At 39.4% G+C, this 25,175-nt stretch overlaps 2 protein-coding genes across 4 annotated transcripts in view; one reads left to right on the plus strand and one right to left on the minus strand.

Moving 5' to 3' along the window:
- The window catches only part of col4a5 (collagen, type IV, alpha 5 (Alport syndrome)), a 79,308-nt gene extending 60,379 nt beyond the window's left edge, over positions 1-18,929 (minus strand). Inside the window, exon 1 of the mRNA XM_061913802.1 lies at positions 18,518-18,929. Within this exon, the coding sequence (XP_061769786.1) occupies positions 18,518-18,595 (78 nt within the window). The 5' untranslated portion in view covers positions 18,596-18,929. The remainder of the gene's footprint in view (positions 1-18,517) is intronic.
- Positions 18,930-24,317: 5,388 nt separating this feature from the next.
- Positions 24,318-25,175, plus strand: part of col4a6 (collagen, type IV, alpha 6) — a 178,256-nt gene continuing 177,398 nt past the window's right edge. For all 3 annotated transcript variants that reach the window (XM_061913805.1, XM_061913806.1, XM_061913807.1), the window contains exons 1-3: positions 24,318-24,438; positions 24,549-24,637; positions 24,706-24,751. In XM_061913805.1, the coding sequence (XP_061769789.1) occupies positions 24,627-24,637; positions 24,706-24,751 (57 nt within the window). In that variant the 5' untranslated portion in view covers positions 24,318-24,438; positions 24,549-24,626. The remainder of the gene's footprint in view (positions 24,439-24,548; positions 24,638-24,705; positions 24,752-25,175) is intronic.

Below are 25,175 nucleotides of genomic sequence, written 5' to 3' on the forward strand. Positions count from 1 at the left end.
CATTTGTCAATGAGCTATTGCAAGGAATTTAGGGATTTTACCATCTACGGTCCGTAAAATCATCAAAAGATTCAGAGAATCTGGAGAAATCACTGCACGTAAAAGATGATATTCTGGACCTTTGATCCCTCAGGCGGTACTGCATCAAAAACCGACATCAGTGTGTAAATGATACTACATGGGCTCAGGAACACTTCATAAAACCACTGTCAGTAACTGCAGTTGGTCACTACATCTGTAAGTGCAAGTTAAAACTCTACAATGCAAAGCGAAAGCCATTTATCAACAACACCCAGGAACGCCGCCGGTTTTGCTGGGCCTGAGCTCATCTAAGATGAACTGATGCAAAGTGGAAAAGTGTTCTGTGGTCTGACGAGTCCACATTTCAAATTATATTTGGAAACTGTGGATGTGATGTCCTCCGGAACAAAGAGGAAAATAACCATCCGGATTGTCATAGGCGCAAAGTTCAAAAGCCAGCATCTGTGATGGTATGGGGGTGCATTAGTGCTCAAAGCATGGGTAACTTACACATCTGTGAACGCACCATTGTTGCTGAATGGTCCATACAGGTTTTGGAGCAACATATGTTGTCATCCAAGCAATGTTATCATGGACGCCCCTGCTTATTTCAGCAAAACATTGCCAAGCCACGTGTTACAACAGCGTGGCTTTGTAGTAAAAGAGTGCGGGTACTTTCCTGGCCCGCCTGTAGTCCAGACCTGTGAATGCGTGGGGTTCCCTCCATGTACTCCAGCTTCCTCCCACTTCCATAGACATGCACCTGGGGATAGGTTGATTGGCAACACTAAATTGGCTTTAGTGTGTGAATGTGAGTGTGAATGTTGTCTGTCTATGTGTGTTGGCCCTGCGATGAGGTGGCGACTTGTCCAGGGTGTACACCGCCTTCCGCCCGAATGCAGCTGAGATAGGCTCCAGCGCCGCTGCGACCCCGAATGGGACAAGCGGTAGAAAACAGATGGATGGTTTTAATCAGCATTTTTCTTGTCCTTTCTTTTAAAATGGACAAAAGTTCACATAGTTATTATTTTTGTAACGAGCAGCACAGTTACATTATACGTACATATTTCTGAATGAAATAGTCATATTTGTTAGTTAGGACATATCCCAAACTGAAATGGTGTACATTTCATAATTAATTTGGTTGACTTATCAATATTCGATAAATAGTTGACTATTAAAATAGCTCTAGGGCTGGGCAATATAGCCTTTTTTTAATATCTCGATATTTTTAGGCCATGTCACGATACACAATTTATATCTCGGTATTTTGCCTTAGCCTTGAATGAACACTTGATACATATAATCACAGCAGTATGATGATTCTACGTGTCTACATTAAAACATTCTTGTTCATACTGCATTAATATAAGCTCATTTTAAACTTTCATGGAGAAAAGGAAATCACAACTAAGTCAATTAAGCAAAACTGTTTTTATTAAACAGTTATTAATCAGTGGCACAAACATGCATGTCATTTCCTAAACAGAAAGTGCAAGATTGACAGAGACATTTTAAAACAAGCTCTGATTGCACTTTTGTGCATGATGTCACTAAGATGACATGTCAAAACAACACTAAATTAAAGTGCACTTTTTCTACAGAACGCCACTACAATAGTTTAAAACAAAGAAGAGCACTTTTGTGCAGGATGTCACCAAAGATATTTCAATAAGTGTCAAATTAAAATGAGCTGCATAATAGGATTTCAAATAGTGTTCGTCCTTCGCTATGTGGTAGGTAACTGCGGACGTTATCTCCTTTTGCTATTGACTATTTTATTCATACGGTGTTGATCTGGAAATGGTTGCCTCTGCCATTTGATGGTGTGGGCGTGTGGCACCGAATGGAGATGTTGACATGCGGAGTAAGCACTCTTCATTCTCCAGCAGGTGACTTTTCAAATGATGCTACATTTTAATAGTAATGCTACGTTTTGTAGCAACGCTTTTGCCCCACACTAGACAAATTATAGTTGTCTGTTCGACATATTCCCACTTGAAGCCAAACCACCGCCAGACGATGGGACCCCCTGCTATTTTTCTTGGGAATTAATTCTTCCTTCATTTGTTACCAGATTCGCACCTTCTTTCTCAGCTAACTTTACCTATGCTGCTACCTCTCTGCTCCGCGAAGGCGTATACCTATGTGACGTATGTAAGAAAGTGCGCTTGCTGTCTGTGAGAAGGAGAGACATGAAAGAGTGGGAAGAGCCTGTAGTGTAATGCCAGCAGCTAAAAGCAACTGCGTGAGAATGTATACTCGAATATCACAATATAGTCATTTTCTATATCGCACAGAGACGAACCCGTGATATATCGAGAATATCGATATATCGCCCCTCCCCAAATAGCCCTATTACTTTTTTGTTTTGTTTTTACTTGGACCGATACTACAGTACTGTCCAAATTCGATGAAAATACACAAACAATTCGACTAAAATGCCCTTTGTAAATTCTATAGTAGATTTTAAAAATCTTATCGTTTCATCCCAAAGCTACATTGGCTTGGTTTTAGTGTGGTTAACAAATAGGTAAAAGGTAAATTATATTTAAAAAAAACAAAATAACCTGCATTCTTGCAAAAAAGACACCCCTCCTCTACCCCTAAACTGCTGTGCACACAACGCTGACCATGTGTCAAAACATGCATCCCTGCTGTGAGGCCTTGCAATCATTTTTCCGACAAATACACCACACGCTGGCACTGTTGTTCAACCCCATTGGTTGGGGTGACTTGGAATTTCTCACACAGCTCTACAAAAGGCTCCCTGTAACTTTGGGGTGCTGGGCCGAATTGCCATGGAATTTGGTACACACCTTAGGGGACTGACAAGCACATGTTTATAAATCCAGGGCAAGATTGCTTGAAAAACACAGAGGCCATCAAACAAAAAACGTTTGAGCAATTTCCCCGTATGGTAAGGCATTCAGCGTTTCTCTAATCATGATACAACGTGGACAATATCTGTTTGACTGGTGTGTCTTAGAAAAGCATGTTCACCACAACCCACAGGGGGCACCACAGATCTGTTTTAACAACATGGAGTGTATACCTGCAAAAAAGCAGCTCTCATGAGATGGTGCAGGTGTGTCTGATGAAGTAAAGAGCACAGTGGGGAGGGCAAAAGGTCTACAATGGTCTTTGACTCAAAGTGACAGAGAAGGAAACAATTATTAGACACTATAAAAAGAGTCCTCTGTTTGTCTTGTAGCTGAACCTCAACTAGGACCTGGTGAAAAAGGAACTCATTAGCTCTCTAAACAGTCGCTGTTGACTTTTGCCCAGTTGTGACTTCTGGTGGTATCTTCACTTCATTGGCACCACAGTGACAGCAACAGCTTCCTATTGTCTTATTTAAAACATTTTAAAAAATAATAATTAAAAAAATAAAATTTAGCTACCCGGTAGTTTTAATTCCCCGATAACCTGAATGAGGGAGATGAGGCCAACCATATTTTCCCTGAGTGTTGACTGTAAGGTATCCAACCACATTTCACCACTCTTGACTACTTTTGTCAAACTCAGATCCGGCCCGCCACATTATTTAAAGTAGTGCCCCGCGTCATTAATGGGGACCGTTATCTCATTACAGTTCCCCGCCATGTCTTTCAATGTGGTCTGCCACATAATTTAATGTAGTCTGTCACCTCCTCAATGTGGCCTGCAATGTCATTTAATGTAGTCTGTCACGTCATTTAATGTGGTCCATCAGATCATTTAAGATGGTCTGTCAGATCCTTCAGTGTGGCCTGTCATGTCATTTAGTCTGTGACCCCATTAATGTGGCCTGCAATGTCATTTAATGTGGTCTGTCAAGTCATTAAGAGTGGTCCGTCAGATCATTCAGTGTGGCCCGTCATGTCATTTAATGTAGTCTATCACCCCATTAATGTGGCCTGCAATGTCATTTAATGTGGTCTGTCACGTCATTTAGTGTGGTCCATCAGATCATTTAAGATGGTCCGTCAGATCCTTCAGTGTGGCCTGTCATGTCATTTAGTCTGTTACCCCATTAAAGTGGCCTGCAATGTCATTTAATTGGTCTGTCACGTCATTTAACGTGGTCCATCAGATCATTAAAGATGGTCCGTCAAATATTTCAGCTTGGCCTGTCATGTCATTTAATGTGGTCTGCCACTTCATACAAAGTTACCTGCCATTTCATTTATTGTAGTCTTTCACCTCGTTAATCTGGCCAGCCATATCAAGTAACGTGGTCTGTCACGTCATTTTAAAGTCCTCCGTCAGATCATTTAGTGTGGCTCGGCATGTGATTTAATGTGGTCTGTCACCTCATTAACGTGGTCTGCAATGTTTTTAATGTGGTCTGTCACGTCATTAAAGTGACGTGCAATGTCATTTAATGGGGCCTGCAATGTCATTTAATGGGGCCTGCAATGTCATTAAATGTGGTTCATCATGTCGTTTAAACTGGTCCGTCAGATCATTTAGTGTGGCTCGGCATGTTATTCAATGTGGTCTGTTACATCATTAAAAGTGGTCTGTCACCTCATTAATGTGGCTTGCAATGTCATGTCACGTCATTTCAATTGGTCCGTCAGATCATTTAACGTGGTTTGCCACATAATTTAAAATGGTTCGATCAGATTATTTAAAGAGGTGCGTCAGATCATTTAGTTCAATCAGGTTACTAAAGTGGCCCATCACGTCATTTATTATGGCTCGCCATGTCATTTAACGTGGTCTGTCACGTTATCAAAGTGGCGTGCTGTATCAGTCAATGTGGTCTGCCGTTTCATTTAAAGTGGTCCGCCATGTTATTCAATGTGGTCCATCATGTCATTTAATGTGGTCCATCATGTCATTTAATGCGGTCCATCACATCATTTATTGTAGTCCATCACATCATTTAATATTGCTCGCCATTTCATTTCCCGTGGTCCATCACGTCATTTAACATGGTCCATTACGTCATTTAACGTGGTCCATCACTTCATTTAATGTGGTCCATCACATCATTTATTGTGGTCCATTACGTCATTTAATATTGCTCGCCATTTCATTTAACTTGGTCCATCACGTCACTTAACGTGGTCCATCACGTCATTTAATGTGGTCCATCACGTCATTTAATGTGATCCATCAAGTCATTTAAAATTGCTCGCCATGTCATTTAATGTGGTCCATCACGTCATTAAAGTGGCCCATCTGGTCCATCACGTCATTTGACGTGGTCCATCACGTCATTTAATGTGGCCCATCACATCATTTAATGTGGTCCATCACATCATTTAATGTGGCCCATCATGTCATTTAATTTGGTCCATCACGTCATTGAATGTGGCCCATCACGTCATTTAACATGGTCCATCACGTCATTGTATGTGGTCCATCATTTAACATGGCTCGCCATGTCATTTAATGTGGTCCATCATGTCATTGAATATGGCCCATCATGTCATTTAATGTGGTCCATCACGTCATTTAATTTGGTCCATCACGTCATCTAATGTGGTCCATCACCTCATTTAATGAGGTACATCACGTCATTGAACGTGGCCCATCATGTCATTTAACGTGGTCCATCACGTCATTTAATGTGGTCCATCACGTCATTTAATGTGGCCCATCATGTCATTTAACGTGGTCCATCACATCATTGAATTTGGCCAATCATGTCATTGAATGTGGTCCAGCACGTCATTTAATTTGGTCCATCACGTCATCTAATTTGGTCCATCACGTCATTTAATGTGGTACATCACGTCATTGAACGTGGCCCATCATGTCATTTAATGTGGTTCATTACGTCATTTAACGTGGCCCATAATGTCATTTAATGTTGTCCATCACGTCATTTATGTGGCCCATCACGTCATTTAATGTGGTCCATCACGTCATTTAATGTGGTTCATTACGTCATTTAACGTGGCCCATAATGTCATTTAATGTTGTCCATCACGTCATTTATGTGGCCCATCATGTCATTTAACGTGGTCCATCACGGTTTAGCTCGGTTGGTAGAGTGGCCGTCCCAGCAACTTGAGGGTTGCAGGTTCGATTCCCGTTTCCGCCATCGTTGTCACTGCCGTTGTGTCCTTGGGCAAGACACTTTACCCACCTGCTTCCAGTGCCACCCGCACTGGTTTGAATGTAATTTAGATATTGGGTTTCACGATGTAAAGCGCTTTGAGTCACTAAAGAAAAAGCGCTATATAAATATAATTCACTTCACATTTACGTGGCCCATCATGTCATTTAACGTGGTCCATCACGTCATTTATGTGACCCATCATGTCATTTAACGTGGTCCACGGCGTCATTTATGTGACCCATCATGTCATTTAATGTGGTCCATCACGTCATTTCATGTGGTCCATCACGTCATTTAATGTGGTCCATCAAGTCATTTAACATGGCTCGCCATGTAATTTAAATTGGTCCATCACGTAATTTAATGTAGTCCAACACGTCATTTAATGTGGTTCATCTAGTCCTTTAAATTGCTCGCCATGTAATTTAATGTGGTCCATCACGTAATTTAATGTGGTCCATCACGTCATTTAATGTGGTCCATCTAGTCATTTAACATGGCTCACCATGTCATTTAAGGTGGTCCATCACGTTATTTAAAGTGACCCATCATGTCATTTAACGTGGTCCATCACGTCATTGAATGTGGCCCATCATGTCATTTAATGTGGTCCATCACGTCATTGAATGTGGCCCAGCATGTCATTTAATGTGGTCCATCACATCATTTAACGTGGTCCATCACATCATTTAAAACGGCTCGCGATATCATTTAATGTGGTCCTTCACGTTATTTAAAACGGCTCGCCATATCATTTAATGCAGTGGTCCCCAACCTTTTTGTATCCGCGGACCGGTCAACGCTTAATAATTTGTCCCGCGGCCCGGGGGGGGGTGTCCTTTTTTTTTCTTTTCTTTTTTCTTTCTTCTTTGTCATGAAAAAGGGACGTTTTTGTCATGAAAAAGGGAGTTTTTTGTGGTTGGTGCACTATTTGTAAGTGTATATTGTGTTTTTTATGTTGATTTAATTAAAAAAAAAATGTTTTTAATAAAAAATTATTCTGCGGGCCACGGCCCGGTGGTTGGGGACCACTGATTTAATGTGGTCCATTACGTCATTTAATGTGGTCCGTCACGTTATTTAATACGGCTCGCCATATCATTTAACGTGGTCCATTACGTCATTTAATGTGGTCCATCACATCATTTATTACGGCTCGCCATATCAGTTAATGTGGTCTGTCACGTTATCAAAGTGGCCCGCAATGTGGTCTGCCACTCCTTTTATGCGTGGCCCTCTGAGGGCAGGCATAAAAACGAGTTTGACACCCCTGCTCTAGACCAAGGACACGGGACAACTATGCCAAACTACTTAAGCTTGTTTAAACCAGGCATCCCCAACTTTTTATAATTATTATCATCAAAACCTTTTAACGTCGAAACAGTCGCGGGTGACAAGATTTGTCAAACTACCGTGAGTCCACTGACCAATCAAAATAAACCCAATGGCTCTGCAATGAACATGTTATCGCTCAGCAAGGTCATCAAAAGGACTGAGTCACAGCATCTCCTGCAAGGATTTGACACAAAGCAGAGTGGGGGTTTGTATTTTCTCCTACAAGTCAAAAATTTGCCAAAACCCTCCTCTGGACTTCAAAGCAGTGGGTGGTGACAGAGTAAAAATTAGTGGGGCCGCGATAAACAAAAATATGTTTTAAAAAGTTACCAGAAAAAAAAAGTTATTTGCTGTTTAAATGTTCAAAAAGAATTCATATAATACTTTAAATGGATCTAGAAATATAATCGCCTTTAAGTAGTTATTAAAAAATGGCAAAAAGTATTTTCAGTATAGTATATTTTTATTCACTTTTTTTGAAATTGCTAAAAGTATTATTTTTGTGTCTTTTTTTATTTTTTTTAATAATTACTAATTTATTCAGTAATTTATTCATTACTATTTACGTAAGTATACCAAAGTGCGACCTTCAATTTCTTATATTTAAACTTTGGTCCACAGATTCGGTTTCGAGCCCCCACCACGCAGGACACATATGAAGAGACACGTGATGATGTGAACATGAGGCTGTTATGGCTACCTTAAAGCCGGGGTGTGTGTGTCACGTGAAGGCTCTGTGAGGGAAATGTGTGTGTGCGTGTGTGTGTGTGTGTGTGTGTGTGTGTGTGTGTGTGTGTGCATGTGTGTGTGTGTGCGTGCGCGCACACACAGGAGGGCAGGACTCAAATTAAGTGCGTTGGGAGCAGAGTAGCATGTCAGGTTCAAAGGAAAACGTCCAGGTATGCGTTACTGCTGAACTCCCTCACCTGGGCTGGCTGAGAGGAGATTCATATCTAGGGGTGGGGGTGGAGGTGGTGGGGGGGGGGTTTTATGCCGTACACACACACACACACACACACACGCACACACACACACACACACACACACACACACACACACACTCGCGCCTCCTTGTTTGGATTCTGTGCAAATTTTGCATGATTTGCCGAACAAAATATGATAAACCCTGCGATTAAATACATTGGGGCAAAAAAGTATTTAGTCAGCCACCGACTGTGCAAGTTCTCCCACTTAAAATGATGACAGAGATCTGTAATTTTCATCATAGGTACACTTCAACTGTGAGAGACAGAATGTGAAAAAAAAATACAGGAATTCACATTGTAGGAATTTCAAAGATTTTATTTGTAAATTATGGTGAAAAATAAGTATTTGGTCAACCATTCAAAGCTCTCATTGATGGAAGGAGGTTTTGGCTCGAAATCTCACGATACATGGCCCCATTCATTCTTTCCTTAACACGGATCAATCATCATGTCCCCTTAGCAGAAAAAACGCCCCAAAGCATGATGTTTCCACCCCCATGCTTCACAGTAGGTATGGTGTTCTTGGGATGCAACTCAGTATTCTTCTTCCTCCAAACACGACGAGTTGAGTTTATACCAAAAAGTTATATTTTGGTTTCATCTGACCACATGACATTCTCCCAATCCTCTGCTGTATCATCCATGTATCCATTTTGGTATAAACTCAACTCGTCGTGTTTGGAGGAAGACGAATACTGAGTTGCATCCCAAGAACACCACACCTACTGTGAAGCATGGGGCTGGAAACATCATGCTTTGGGGCTGTTTTTCTGCTAAGGGGACAGGACGATCGATCCGTGTTAAGGAAAGAATGAATGGGGCCATGTATCGTGATATTTTGAGCCAAAACCTCCTTCCATCAGTGAGAGCTTTGAATGGTTGACCAAATACTTATTTTCCACCATAATTTACAAATAAATTCTTTAAAATTCCTACAATGTGAATTCCTGGATTTTTTTCACATTCTGTCTCTCACAGTTGAAGTGTACCTATGATGAAAATTACAGACCTCTGTCATCATTTTAAGTGGGAGAACTTGCACAATCGGTGGCTGATTAAATACTTTTTTGCCCCACTGTATGTGGTTGAAAAATATTTGGGTTGTTTTGGGGCGACATATTTAGAAGACACATGTCACGCACTCAGCGTCCACTAGAGGGCTTCAAAAAAATGCCGTCAGGAACACAAATAGCCCCCACTTAAGTTCACTGAGCTGCGTTTCTAGCTGAACCTGCTTGCTAGCGACCCCATGCATAGTTTCCTTACTTAAATGTTACTTTACCTCCTAATAATGCCGACAAAATGTTTTCAATAATTAGAATCCGTGCGATTCCGGTAGAAATTGCATGTGAATGCAGCTGGGGTATGCTTCAGCACCCCCACTACCTCCGGGAATAAGCGGTAGAAAAATGGATGGATGAAATTACTATCCTTTTTCATTTTTAAATGTGTTTATTTATCTCATACTCAAATCTTCACAATCCAAATGATTTGTTATTCCGTTGATGGGAGGAACAAACTATTTTTAAATAAAGCAAAAATGATTAACAATGTTAATAGCTTTGATCGCCAATATTTTCTTATTAAATTTTTACCGTTAACATGAAACACAATGAAAACTATTGTTTATTTTATTTGGTCATTTTGCAATTTTTGCTACCATACCACAAAAGATGCTGCAAAAAGCCGATTTTCCATCAAAAAAAAATAGTTTTTCCATCAATTGCGCGCACACATTTTTGCATCTTCAACCATCCTCATCATTCTTAACACAGCTGTTCTTCTCAAATGGTGTGATGGGCCCCCTTTGATGAAAGAGAAATCAGCACAAATTATTTTATTGATTTTTGTTTTGTAGGTATAATAAGTGTTTTATATACTTTGCACCTGAGTTGATGTTGCTGACAAATCATTAGTCACTGAATTTATTTCAATAGATTTTTTTGTATCAAATGGTGCAAGTCGGTCCAAAAACTTTTTGGGGGCGGGCAGGGGGATTTTTGCTTATCATTAACGATCATTATAAGAGACATCTTTTTCAAACAACATTTAGGATTCTAATATTAAAAAAACTGTGATGAGATGGCAACTTGTCCAGCGTGTACCGCACCTTCCGCCTGAATGCAGCTGAGATAGGCTCCAGCACCCCCCGTGACCCCAAAAAGGGACAAACGCTAGAAAATGGATGGATGGATGGAATATTAAAAACAAACGCTTGCAAGATGCTGCTAACATTGCAGCGAATAGGGGTCAACTATGTTGCCTTCAAAACTTTGTAAAACAACTTCCTATATATATATATACATATATATATATATATATATATATATATATATATATATATATGTAGGTGTGGGAAAAATCACAAGACTACTTCGTCCCTACAGAACTGTTTCATGAGGGGTTCCCTCAATCATCAGGAGATTTTAATGGAAGCATTCACATACAATGGTTTATATAGGGCACAGAGTGGGTGGGTACAGGCAGGCGTAGGGGCGTAGTGATTGGGTCATGTGTTACCTAGGAGGTTTTTCCGTCTGTGGCGGCATGTTGAAATTATTTCACTGCGCTTGTTGAGGGATGATAGATCTGGATGATATATAATAAACAGTTTCTCTTTTAAGCATAGGTTGCATCTTTTATTACCACTGTTGTAAGGTGCACTGGATGCAAGAATTTGCCATGTTATTGAATATTCAACATTATTGTCTTTGAGGTTCCAAATGTATTTGCTGAGTTCTGTAGAATTCCGCAAAGTCTGGTTTCTAAAGGAGGCGTTGTGATTATTCCATCTTGTTTTGAACGCTCCTTCGGTTAATCCTACGTACGTGTCGGATTTGTTAATGTCCTTGAGTGTTACCTTTGCTTGGTAAACGACTGATGTCTGTAAGCACCCTCCGTTGAGAGGGCAATCAGGTTTCTTGCGACAGTTACATTCCAGTTACAACATTTCTCAACGAGTTATTGCAAGGAATTTAGGGATTTCACCATCTACGGTCCGTAAAATCATCAAAAAGTTCAGAGAATCTGAAGAAATCACTGCGCGTAAGCGATGATATTACGGACTTTTGATCCCACAGGCGGTACTGCATCAAAAACCGACATCAGTGTGTAAAGGTTATCACCACATGGGCTCAGGAACACTTCATAAAACCACTGTCAGTAACTACAGTTGGTCGCTAAATCTGTAAGTGCAAGTTAAAACTCTACTATGCAAAGCCCAACTTTTTTATCAACAATATCCTGAAACGCCGCCGGCTTGGCTGGGCCTGAGCTCACCTATGATGGACTGATGCAAAGAGTAAAGGTGTTTTGTAGTCTTACGAGTCCATGTTTCAAATTATATTTGGAAACAGAGGACGTGGTGTCCTCCAGAACAAAGAGGAAAATAACCATCCAGATTGTTATAGGCGCAAAGTTCAAAAGCAGCATCTGTGATGGTATGGGGGTGTATTAGTGCCCAAGGCATGGGGAAATAACACATCTGTGAAGGCACCATTAATTCTGAAAGGTCCATACAGGTTTTGGAACAACATATGTTGTCATTCGAGCAACGTTATCATTGACGCCCCTGCTTATTTCAGCAAGACAGCGCGGCTTTGTAAAAAAAGAGTGCGGTTACTTTCCTGGCCCGCCTGCAATCCAGACCTGTCTCCCATCGAAAATGTGTGGCGCATTATGAAGCGTAAAATACGACAGCGGGGACCCCGGACTGTTAGACGACTGAAGCTTTACATAAAACAAGAATGAGAGAGAATTCCACTTTCAAAGCTTCAACAATTATTTTCCTCAGTTCCCAAACGTTTATTGAGTGTTGTTAAAAGAAAAGGTGATGTAACACATTGGTGAACATGTCCTTTCCCAACTACTTTGGCACGTGTTGCAGCCATGAAATTCCAAGTTAATTATTATTTGCAAAAAAAAATAAAGTTTATGAGTTCGAACATCAAATATCTTGTCTTTGTAGTGCATTCAATTGAATATGGGTTGAAAAGGATTTGCAAATTATTGTATTCCATTTATATTTACATCTATATATATACATACATATATATATACATATATATATATATATATATATATATATATATATATATATGTATATATATACATATATATATATATATACATATATATATATATATATATCTATGTATGTACAGTATGTGTATGTATATATATATGTGTATATATGTGTATATATATATATATATATATATATATATATATATATATATATATATATATATATATATATATATATATATATACACATATCTTTATGTATGTGTATACTGTATATACCCTACCGATCTCAGGGTCGACACTCTACCCACTAGGCCACTGAGTAGGCCGCTAGGCTACTGAGTAGTACTTTTCTCTCACTTGTTTACTGTTTGTAAATAGCACTATACAGGTATAAATTGAGCTTGCGACTGCATTTGTTGTTTGGACATTAGTCCCTGGTCACTATAGATGGTTCTTTCCATGCTGAGCTCAAGTACGCACATACTTTGTGGACGCCATCCGCTCGACATTCCTTGTAAGTGTTTTTGCTGTCTTCCATCATTTCCTTTTGTTTCTTTCATAGTCTGTCCAGTCAGAACACTTCGCTGCTGCTCTCGCTTTTTGTGGGTTTGTTTAACCGTTGAATAACCTTTTTTTTTTACTGGATGCTGCCTCTTTATTCGTCTGCATTAAAAATCACTACAACAGAACGAGTGTGTGTGGCGGCGGGTGGGGTTCGCTAAATGTTTTTTTCATCCTGGGGCAGGCCTGGGCAAATTAAGGCCCGGGGGTCGCATGCAGCCCATAGGGCTTTTCAATCTGGCCAGTCGGACATCTCCAAATATATTTTTTAGATCTTTAAGATGGGAACAGTAACTGCCATTATGATATGCAGTGATGTTTTCAAATAACCATAAGTCTTGAACTATACAAAGTATTTCAATGGTTGGAATCTGCGCTTTTGCATGATATACTAGCTTCTATGGTAATCTACGTCACAGCAGCTCAGACCAGGCACCAAGCAGTTTGGGTGGAGAGCGTTTCCACAGAATGTTTCCAGAGCGCCCAGCCTGAAATGCGGGTGTCAGGGACAGACGCAGAAGGAGATTTTTACAACAAAGTTCTAAAGCTTAGTGATACATCAGATGTATCAGATTGTGGGTGGGTTTTTTATTAACCTTCGCGTTCATATTTCGCTGTTTATTGCATTTTTTTTGTGTTTCGCCTGATTGTAAAATATATCGATCGAAACGGGGTGTGACGTTCATATGTTGTCAATATTCAGTGTTTTATCGGTCATAGTTAATATTGTAAATCCCACATTCTTTATTTTCATGTACAGTCTGGGTGTCTCATTCAGTAAAAAAACTTAAAATTTGATTCCGTTTTTTAAGGCAGTCTGTCATAACGTTTTTTAGCATTCAATCAGACATTAATGTGAGGTCTTGTATGAGTGTTCCCCAGACACATTTTTTTCTCTAAATGTGGCCTCCTCGAGTCAACATAATTGCCTAGGCCTGTCCTAGCGGGATAGTAACAGAAAATGATTGAGAAGCCCTGCTATATGACAACTTAGCAATAGTAGTAGGTCTATGTCCACCACACAGGACATTGGAGAATTGTGTTGTTTTCAGCGTTTTAAAAAAAGACTGCATGCTGCCAAAGCAACACAAACAAGATACATTGAAAAACACACCCAAGTTCTACCTGTTCAAGCACAATACCTGGATGCATTTATAACATATGGCCAATAAAACAGCGGTGTTAAACATAAGGCCCAGGTTTTATACGGCCCGCGGAAAGATTTTGCATAGTGCAAAAATTTGCCGAAATTTTGGAATGAAAGAAACTGCTGTTCTAAGTGTGTCCACTAGATGTTGCAATAGCAATTCTTTGATATATTTTTAGATTACGCTACATATTTAAAAAACATAAACCACAAGTTAGTGCACCAGTCGGGGAAAAATACCAAATGACATGAATAACATCCTTTAATTTAATTTTGATATTATTATTTTTTTATCTTGATAGATTGAAAAATGAACTCCAATGACTTGACTGATGAATATTATCAGAGTCATTCAGAAAGTATAAATCACGACAAATAAAGATAGAATACTATTAACGGCATCATGTAAGTGTCAAAAATCCAACAACATTATGATTTGTAAAATTTCAGAATGCGCTTGTTTCTATTTTTAAACTAAAAAAAAACATCTAATGCTGTCTGTATTTTTAAATTATCGTGCCGTGATTTTACCAGTCTGGCCCACTTGGGAGTAGATTTTTCTCCATGTGGCCCCTGATCTAAAATGAGTTTGACACCCCTGATAGAAAATATCTTCCACTAAGGCAGGCATTTTTGGACAGATGCCAACAAATCATGTGAATAGCCTGGGATGTCCTCTCCAGAGCATAACAGGTGGTAATTTTTGATATTAGTGTTGGAAATAAGGCTGTGAAAGGCTTTTCTCTGCATTGTTGAGTAAATCAATAAAGTTAATAAAAAATATTCACGTAGTTTGTATGCGAAAGACCAGTGGTCCCCAACCAGTGGTCCCCAATCACCGGTCCGGTGTCCAACTTAAATTTAATCCGTCCCACTAAACACACCAATAAGCTTGTTTATAGATGCAGTCGCCATTTGTTATAGTACATTAATGAACATATACAATTTGAAATGTGTCAGGTTGTAGCCAAAGGCTAATTTTCATCTGCAGAGTCATTGTATATATATATATATATATATATATATATATATATATATATATATATTGTATATATTGACCTTAAGACCTACACTACACTACACCTCAATATTAACACGGAATTAGTAATCTTGCTCTTGATTTTGATCAAATAAATTGAAATAAAATATCTGACCTACTTTCAGTTCCCTACCTAGTAAAATGACATAAAAGCATGTGTTAAACACAAAGATTAAATTATTAATTTGACAAATAAATCTTAAGCTTGGGTCAGACTGATTAGACAAAATACATTTAAATGCAATATTCATTATTTTCTGCTGAAATAAATAAACTAAATGAGGTGGCGATTCGTCCAGGGTGTACCCCACCTCCCGCCCGATTGTAGCTGAGATAGACGCCAGCGCCCCCGCGACCCCAAAAGGGAATAAGCGGTAGAAAATGGATGGATGGATGGATGGAATAATAAATATATATTTTTTAACTAAACTGTCAATAAAGTTAATGTACAAATGAAAATACCACTCTAGTCATAATTTTTGCGTTTAAGACATTTCTCGATGAATTTCACTCTGGTTGTTTTATATGTTTTATATTTGTTTTATATCAAGGGGTGCCCACACTTCTTCTGCAGGCGAGCTACTTTTCAAGTCGAGGGGATCTACCTCAGTCATATATATATCATTTATATGTTTTTATTTATGAAACATGCGTTTTTGTTAACAGATTAAAGGTTTTTAATGATAATGCAATATGTTCAACACATATAGAGTCCTTTCTTTCATGAAGACAAGAATATAAGTTGGAGTATTACCTGATTCGGATGACTTGCATTGATTGGAATCCGACAGAAGTGCGGATAACGTCGGCATTTTCAAATGGAGGACAATAGTCCTCCTTTCTGTCCAATACCACATGAAAGTGGTTGGTTTTTTTGGCATCTTATTAGTCCAGCTTCCATACTCGTTATTATACACTTTACAAGAAATCCATTAGCTCCGTAGCTTACTACCTTGTGCACGCCAGCTTTCTGAGACTCTTATTTTGTTAGCGCAGGAAAGAGGAAGCAGCGCTTTTATTGTGAAGACATGAACTGTGCAGTCGGTCTTTAGAATGTGTTGAAATAAAAAGTGTTTCTCGCCTTCCTGTCCATCACTTTTTCTTAATAATGAGCTCGCAGCAGCCAGTGTCATCTCACAAGACCCTCAGGTGTCGTGAATGTCAATCAAGTGACGAAAGTGACGTCTTGGTGAAGATTGATGATCGCTAATTTTTAGGTCTATGTTTTTAAATACCTGGCTGGCAATCGACTAACACACCCTCTGCAATCGACCGGTAGCTCGCAATCGACGTAATGGGCACCCCTGTTTTATATTGTCATTACTGCCACAAGTGGTAGAAAAGTTTATTACAACTAAGTACTGCTGTGGCCTGACAGCTGAAAAAAACACATATAGTAAATTCTCAGGTTAAGAAACACCGGTATATAGTATATGCCCTCAATGTGCCGGCGAGCATCTTTTTGCAAAGAAACACGCCCAGGGCTCCCACTATTTCAGCGTTATGGTGAGTTGATTTTTCACGCTAATTTTTTTTGCTGTTTTTTATCTGCCACACGTGAAAAGCCGGTCCCTATAAACCAGGGGTCGGCAACCCGCGGCTCCTGAGCCGCATGCGGCTCCAGAGCCGCATGCAGCTCTTTGGCCACTCTGATGTGGCTCAGCTGCACAATCCCTGCCCCCCCCCCCCCCCCCCCCCCCCCCCAACCCCGATTGTTAAGGGGGGATTCCGGTTCTCGGAGCCTCTTCCGGACATCACCCAGGGTCGACTTTCTTCGATTTGCACTCGGACAACAATATTGAGGGCGTGTCGTGATGGTTTTATTTTTAGCACCCTCTACATTTTGACGCGTTTCACGAAACAAAGAAGACAATGGGAGGCACAATCATTCTCGCGAATATCTGCTGGTGGTCACCCATATAATAGTAATAGAGGCGTGACATGAAGCCATTGCCTTTAACGCCTTCTACAACATGTACAGACATCTTGCCAGTCTAGTAACATGTTATATGTGGCTTCCGCAGATACACGTACACGACTGCAAGGCATACTGGGTAACACAGAGCACACTGAAGGTTGTGATATAAACAATTTTAACACTCTTACTAATATGCACCACACTGTGAACCCACACCAAACAAGAATGACAAACACATTTCGGGAGAACATCCTCACAGTAACACAACATAAACCAACACAACAAATACCCAGAATCCTTTGCATCCATGACTATTCCTGACTATATTATACACCCCGCCCACCTCAACCGAGGCACGGAAGGGGGGGGAGCGGGTTTTGGTGCTATAGTATAGCCTAAAATAGTCATGGATACATATCATTCTGGGTAATGGTTATGTTGCCTTTATAATGTGTCACAGTGCGGCTGTTCTCCAGAAATGTGTTTGTCATTCTTGTTTGGTGTGGGTTCACAGTGTGGTGCATATTAGTAAGAGTGTTAAAATTGTTTATATCATAACCTTCAGTGTACTCTGTGTCACCCAGTATGCCTTGCAGTCGTGTACGTGTATCTGCGGAAACCACATATAACATGTTACTGTATTGGCAGGCTGTTTGTACATGTTGTAGAAAGCGTCAAAGGCGTCAAAGGCAAGGGTTTCATGGCACGCCCTTATTATTGTTATATGGGTGACCACCAGCAGATAATCGCGAGAATATTTGCGGCTCCCTTTGTCTTCTTTAATTTGTGAAACGGGTCAAATTGGCTCTTTAAGTGGTAAAGGTTGCCGACCCCTGCTTTAAACAATGCATACATTAAACTGGAAAAATGTTGGATACCCCTGCTATAGACAACTTCTTACTGCAGTATGGACAGGACTGGATGCAACATTTCCATGGTAACCATCTTCTTTTCCTGCCTGCAACAAGTTTGCAAGCACCCCCCCCCCCCCCCCAGCACAGAGAAGGGGCGTGGCCATGCAAATACATCTCTCCTCATGAATTATTCATGAGTCTTAATATTCATCTGATAGCGAGTCTGCACTGGCATATTACATGCACAGGCTGCAGACTTAGGTGCGTGTTCGTTACGCAAACTAGTAAAGTCTGCCAAAAAATGCTCTATTTAGCGATGTGTGCAAAGTTTAAAGTGTCTTCCAAGTGCCTCAAAGCCCACTTAAAGAAGTGTAAAAGTATAAAACACTGCAAACCATTCATGAATGTAATTGTGCAGTTTAAAAGCCAAACGTCTATTTATAAACCGCGAGAAAGCCTGCCGATGTCCGGTCCGATAGCTGCACCTTTCACCTCCAACCCCCGCTCCTGCGCGCCCCTCCGGCGGCTTGAGAGTGCGTGCGTGCCTGGCTAAAGTGAGCGCGACTTACCGCAGAGTCGGTCTGTTGCACGGCCACGCACAGGGTGACGAGCAGAACGATCGCCGCCAGCCCGGAGTCTTTGCCCATCTTGAACCCGCAGCAGTGGGGGAGTCGAACCGGGATCCGCCTGTTAAAAGACTGGGGGGAAAGTGCACCTCACTACTGGCGTGTCATCGCTTCCCACCCCCAACTTATGTACGCTGCGTGGACGTGAAAAAGGCGGACGGTCAGGCTCGCCGTCCTGTCTTCTTGTTGCAGAGGCACCAAAGTGGTCCTGGCTGTGGAACCGTGCGCCTCTCTGGTCCCCCTCCGCTCCACTTGCGAACCTGCCCCAGCGGATCTACCTCCCACCGCGCATTGATACGAAAAAAAAACCTGCACCTTCACTGCGACTCGCCTAGAAGATAACTTTCATTCTGACTTCCCTGCCCTAATCTTACAAGACCTTCCCATTCCAGACCAGTTTAAAAAAAAAAAGAGCATGGAAAAAAAAAGTAAAGAAACAAGTTCCGACTGATTAAGGGCGGATGGATACAGCCTAGTGTCATCATTCTACTCCCCGCCTAAGGCTGCACAAAAAAAGGGGACTGGAATAAAAACTTATTTGTGTTCCTTATACGCCCCGACATGTTGCATTCCTCCCATATTATTTCTGCGCATCAAATAACGACTAAGACTACAAGATTATTCACTAAACTTCACAATGTCGGTATAAATAAGAAAAAAAACACTCTTCACTTCAGTTTGTTCAGTTTTTTTCCAAATCCAAAGTCATTGTCAACCCTAGCCAAAAGGTTTTCGTTGTGGGGTCTGGAGAGTCCGATCCAAGCACAGTCTTTAAAACAGATGGGTTATTCCACGTTGAGCACATCTTCAACAACTGAATATGAAAGGGGCAAAAGTCAAGAGGCTCTGGCTCACATCACTGAGGAACGCCAATGGTCAAAATGACTAAAAACGTTGAAATAGTTGTCCGGTTCTGATAGAATGCTAAATGGTAAAGGTTGGCAATACTGTAAATTTGGATGTCCGATTCCATGTAAACAAGAGTCTGCTATTATCGATATTGATACTGACACTTTTTACTTGACATTTTTTAAAATCATGAATTCATAATCAAAAATGGTTTTGTGGTATTTCTATTCAATTTGTTGATCATCATCATTATTATTAAAATTATTATTATTATCATTAATAATAATAATAATAATAATAATAATGGATTAGATTTTATATCGCGCTTTTATATTGTTATATACTCAAAGCGCTCACAGAGAAGTGGGAACTCATCATTCATTCACACCTGGTGGTGGTAAGCTACAGTACATCAGTAGCCACAGCTGCCCTGGGGTAGACTGACGGAAGTGTGGCTGCCAGTTTGCGCCTACGGCCCCTCCAACCACCACCTTTCATTCATTCATCATTCATTCACCAGTGTGAGCGGCATCGGTGGAAAGGGTGAAGTGTCCTGCCCAAGGACACAACGGCAGCGATTTTGGATGTCAATAGGTGGGAAAGGAACCTGCAACCCTCAGGTTTCTGGCTCGGCCGCTCTACCCACTACGCCATGCAGGACACATATTAGCCAAAATGTATAGACAAACAAAAAAATAACTGTATTCTATGTCATCAAAGAAACTTATTTGTGAACAACTTAAAATATTGCGATTTAAGGCAAACTAAATACAGCATTTGCAAATAATTTAATAACATACATACAAAACCATACAAGTCAATTAACAAAATGATTTCCTTTTAATATTTAGAGCAGGGGTCCCAATAATATATAATATATAAGTACTTTCTATTCTATTCTATTCTATTATATATATATATATATATATATATATATATATATATATATATATATATATATATATATATATATATATATATATATATAGATGTATAGATATATAGATGGATAGATAGATAGATAGATAGATAGATAGATAGATAGATAGATAGATAGCCAAGGTTTCTGTGGTTTATCCTTTATACAGTGCTCAATACTGGGATAGAGTGGAATATACGTTAGGTCAGGAAAAAACACAGAGGCCATTTCATCCCGACAAGCCTGCTCTTCAGGGGAGTATTTTATTAATGTGACAAACACTTCAATAAAATCCCCTGAAGAGCAGAAAAATCTGCGAAGCAGGCTTGTCGGGATGGAAATAACCTCTGTGTTTTTTCCTATATATATATATATATATATATATATATATATATATGTATATATGGTTTGCGGACCCCTGAATTAGAGCAATAATGCAACATAACACGAAAGCAAAAAATATTTTGACTTTTTGCTTTAAAAACCCATTTAATAACGTATTCCCCAAATGTATAAACCAGATGTGTCAAACGTACGGCCCGAGGGCCGGATCAGGCCCGCGAACAGGTTTTATCCGGCCCGTGGGATAAGTTTGCTAAGTATAAAAATGTACCTGAAGTTTTTGAATGAAAGAAAGTGCTCTTCTAAATTAGTCCACTGGATGTCGCAATAGCAATTACTTGTATCTTTGTAGATGATGCTACATATGTACAAAATAAACTACGTGATGTTAGTTCATCCATCTTCTACCGCTTATTCCCTTTCGGGGTCGCGGGGGGCGCTGGCGCCTTAAAAGGGAATAAGCGGTAGAAGATGGATGGATGTTAGTTCATTATTCGAGGAAAATTATCAAATTACATAAATAACATCCTGGAATTTATCTTGATAGGTTGAAAATGAACACCAATGAGTTGACTGATGAACATTATCACATAATGTATTCAGAAAATTTAAATAACGATAAACAAAGATAGAATACTATTAACTGTACAAAAAAACCCTAACAGAATATTGATTTGTACATTTTCACAATGTGCTTGTTCTCTTTTTAAAAAAAGATCTGAAGTTGTCTTTATTTTTACGTTATCGTGCATTGATTTTACCAGTACGACCCACGTGGGAGTAGATTTTTTCTCCATGTGGCCCCTGATCATAAATGAGTTGCTGTAAAAGGTCGTTTGGTTCCATAACCAGTCGCATAACACATAATATTGAGAAATCCTTATTTCCTGCCTTTTTCTTTGAGAAAGATTACAATAAATTGAGCAAGAAGTGAGATGAATGGTGTAAAAAAAACTGCAACACCATTATGATTTGTACATTTTCAGAATCTGCTTGCTCTATTTTTGAACAAAGATCTGAAGTTTTCTATATTTTTAAGTTATCGCGCTGTGATTTTACCAGCCTGGCCCACCTGGGTGTAGATTTTTCTACTTGTGGCCCCGGATCTAAAATGAGTTTGACACCCACGGTATAAACCATATAACAATATATGAATATAACGACATCAACAACAAAACACATGCATGTTTCATTTTTTAAATTCTAGATTACAATAAAATGATCTACAAATGAGGTGAATGGTGTAAAAAAAAAAAAGCAACAACAACCCAGCAACATTATGATTTGTACATTTTCAAAATGTGCTTGTTTGTTTTTTTAACAAAGATCTGAAGTTTTCTTTTTTTTTTTAAGTTATCATGCCGTGATTTAACCAGTCCGGCCCACTTGGGAGTAGATTTTTCTCCATGTGGCCCTGGATCTAAAATGAGTTTGACACCCCACGCATAAGCCCAAACAACAGTATTTGAATATGACGATATCAACAACCAAAAACATCCATGTTTTTTCTTTTTTTAAATACTGGATTACAATAAAATGATCAAGAAATGAGGTGAATGGTGGAAAAAAACAACAACAAACCAGCATCATTATGATTTGTACATATTCAAAGTGTACTTGTTCTATTTTTAGCAAAGATCTGAAGTTTTCTTTTTTGTTAAGTTATCGTGCCGTGATTTTACCAGTCCGGCCCATTTGGGAGTAGATTTTTCTCCATGTGGCCCGCGATCTAAAATTAGTTTGACACCCCTGGTACAAACCATATAACGATATATGAATAAAACGATTTCAACAACAAAAAACATGCATATTTTTTTTTGTTTTTAAAAAAAATACTGGAGTACAATAAAATGATCTAGAAGTGAGATGAATGGTTTAACAACAGCAACAACCACAACATTATGATCCGCGCATTTTCAGACTGTGCTTGTTCTTTTTTTAAACAAAGATCTGAAGTTATCTTTATTTTTAAGTTATCATGCTGTGATTTTACCAGTCCTGCCCACTTGGGAGTATATTTTTCTCCATGTGGCCCTGGATCTAAAATGAGTTTGATACCCATGGTATAAACCATACAACAATATTTGACTATAAGGATATCAACAACAAAAAACATGCATGTTTTATTTTTCTTTAAATACTAGATTACAATAAAATGATCTAGAATTGAGGTCAATGGTGTAAAACAACAACAACAACCCAGGAACATTATGATGTTTACATTTTCAAAATGTACTTGTTCTGTTTTTAACAAAGACCCGAAGTTGTCTTTATTTTTAAGTTATCGTGCCATGATTTTACCAGTCCGGCCCACTTGGGAGTAGATTTTTTTATTTTAAGTTATCGTGCCGTGATTTTACCAGTCCAGCCCACCTGGGAGTAGATTTTTCTCTGTGTGGCCCGCGATCTAAAATGAGTTTGACACCCCTGGCATAAACCATATAACAATATATGAATATAATGATATCACAAACAAAATACATGCATGTTTTTTTTTTGTTTTTTTAAATACTAGATTACAATAAAATTATCTAGAAGTGAGATGAATGGTTTAATAACAATATTAGGATTCGCACATTTTCAGACTGTGCTTGTTCTTTTTTTAAACAAAGATCTGAAGTTGTCTTTATTTTTAAGTTATCATGCTGTGATTTTACCAGTCCTGCCCACTTGGGAGTATATTTTTCTCCATGTGGCCCTGGATCTAAAATGAGTTTGATACCCATGGTATAAACCATATAACAATATATGACTATAAGGATATCAACAACAAAACACATGCATGTTTTAAAAAAAATAAAAAATACTAGATAACAAAAAAATGATCTAGAATTGAGGTTAATGGTGTAAAAAACAACAACAATCCAGGAACATTATGATGTTTACATTTTCAGAATGTGCTTGTTCTATTTTTAACAAAGACCTGATGTTGTCTTTTTTTTTTAGTTATCGTGCCGTGATTTTACCAGTCCGGCCCACTTGGGAGTAGATTTTTTATTTTAAGTTATCGTGCCGTGATTTTACCAGTCAAGCCCACTTGGGAGTAGATTTTTCTCCGTGTGGCCCGCGATCTAAAATGAGTTTGACACCCCTGGCATAAACCATATAACAATATATGAATCTAATGATATCACCAACAAAACACATGCATGTTTTTTTTTTTTTTAAATACTAGATTACAATAAAATGATCTAGAAGTGAGGTGAATGGTGTGAAAAAAAAAACAACAACCCAGCAAGATTTTGAATTGTACATTTTCAAAATGTGCTTGTTCTATTTTTGACAAAGACCTGAAGTTGTCTTTATTTTTAAGTTATCGTGCCATGATTTTACCAGTCCGGCTCACTTTAGAGTACATTTTTCTCCATTTGGCCCGCTATTTAAAATTAGTTTGACACCCCAGGTATAAAGCATATAACAATTTATGAATACAACGATATCACCAACGAAAAATATGCATGTTTTTTTTTTCTTTTTAAAGACTATAGAGAACTTTGAAATATTGGTATCATCCCGCTAGAAATTATTTGATACTGATGCTATCATCTTTGCATACGTTTTAAAAATGCATTTATTGCACAATATCGACTATTGTAATCTCCAACTGAGGACTTTTGGGTCGAAACCTCTCCTGAGGAGAAGACCGTGACTGACAAGTGTAGGCCCCGCCCCTCCGGCTGTGGGGCTGCGCCGCAGAGTTGAAACGCAGCAGCCGGGAGAGCTCAGAAGCGACTTCGCCGCCGTGCTACTTTTGGTGAGTTTGGATAAAACATCGAATCATAAACAATTCGGCAAAAAACGCCTGGAAGTGGGTTTGTGTGTTGTTTGACACGGGGACTACTTTCTCTCTGTGCGTGCGTGTAGATGACAGGTTGGTTGGCGCGGTCGATGAGTGGCTGGCAAGTGCTTCGCCTGTGAAGATTCGGGAGTCCTTTCCCCACGATGAAGCTCCTGTAAGTGGATTTAAAACACTCTGACGTGAAACGCTGAATGATAGGGAAACTAAGCGCATCTGTTGCAGGGTTTGTGTGGTGGCAGTCGCCTTGGCGGTGAGATCTACCCACGCAGTAAGTGTCATTTTGTTATGAGTTTATTTGCGTGAGTGCGGGGCTACTTAGACACCGATTAAATCGATATGGCCGGAAAGCACCAATAATGTTGATTTAGAGTGACTGTTTGAGTACGTTTAAGCGAAACATTTGACTTGTAAAACCTGCATTTTTAATTTCATACGAAATGAAATTATTATATAATGAAAAATTATCTTAACAGTGTAAGGTGTCCTTTTTTTTTTTAAATCCAGTGCTTGTAAAAAGTAGTCCACGTTTGAGTGGGGCGCTCAGACTTATTTGCATGCCAAGCCACGCCCCTTGTTAATATGTAGAAGCGAGGCAACGTGCCCTTTCCTTTAACCACGCCCCCTCCGTGGTCCCAATGCTTTCTAACTCATCCTTTTAGACCAGGGTTCACCAACCTTTTTGAAACCAAGAA

The sequence above is a fragment of the Nerophis ophidion genome, linkage group LG10, assembly GCF_033978795.1.
Source record: "Nerophis ophidion isolate RoL-2023_Sa linkage group LG10, RoL_Noph_v1.0, whole genome shotgun sequence".
Lineage (NCBI taxonomy): Eukaryota > Metazoa > Chordata > Actinopteri > Syngnathiformes > Syngnathidae > Nerophis > Nerophis ophidion.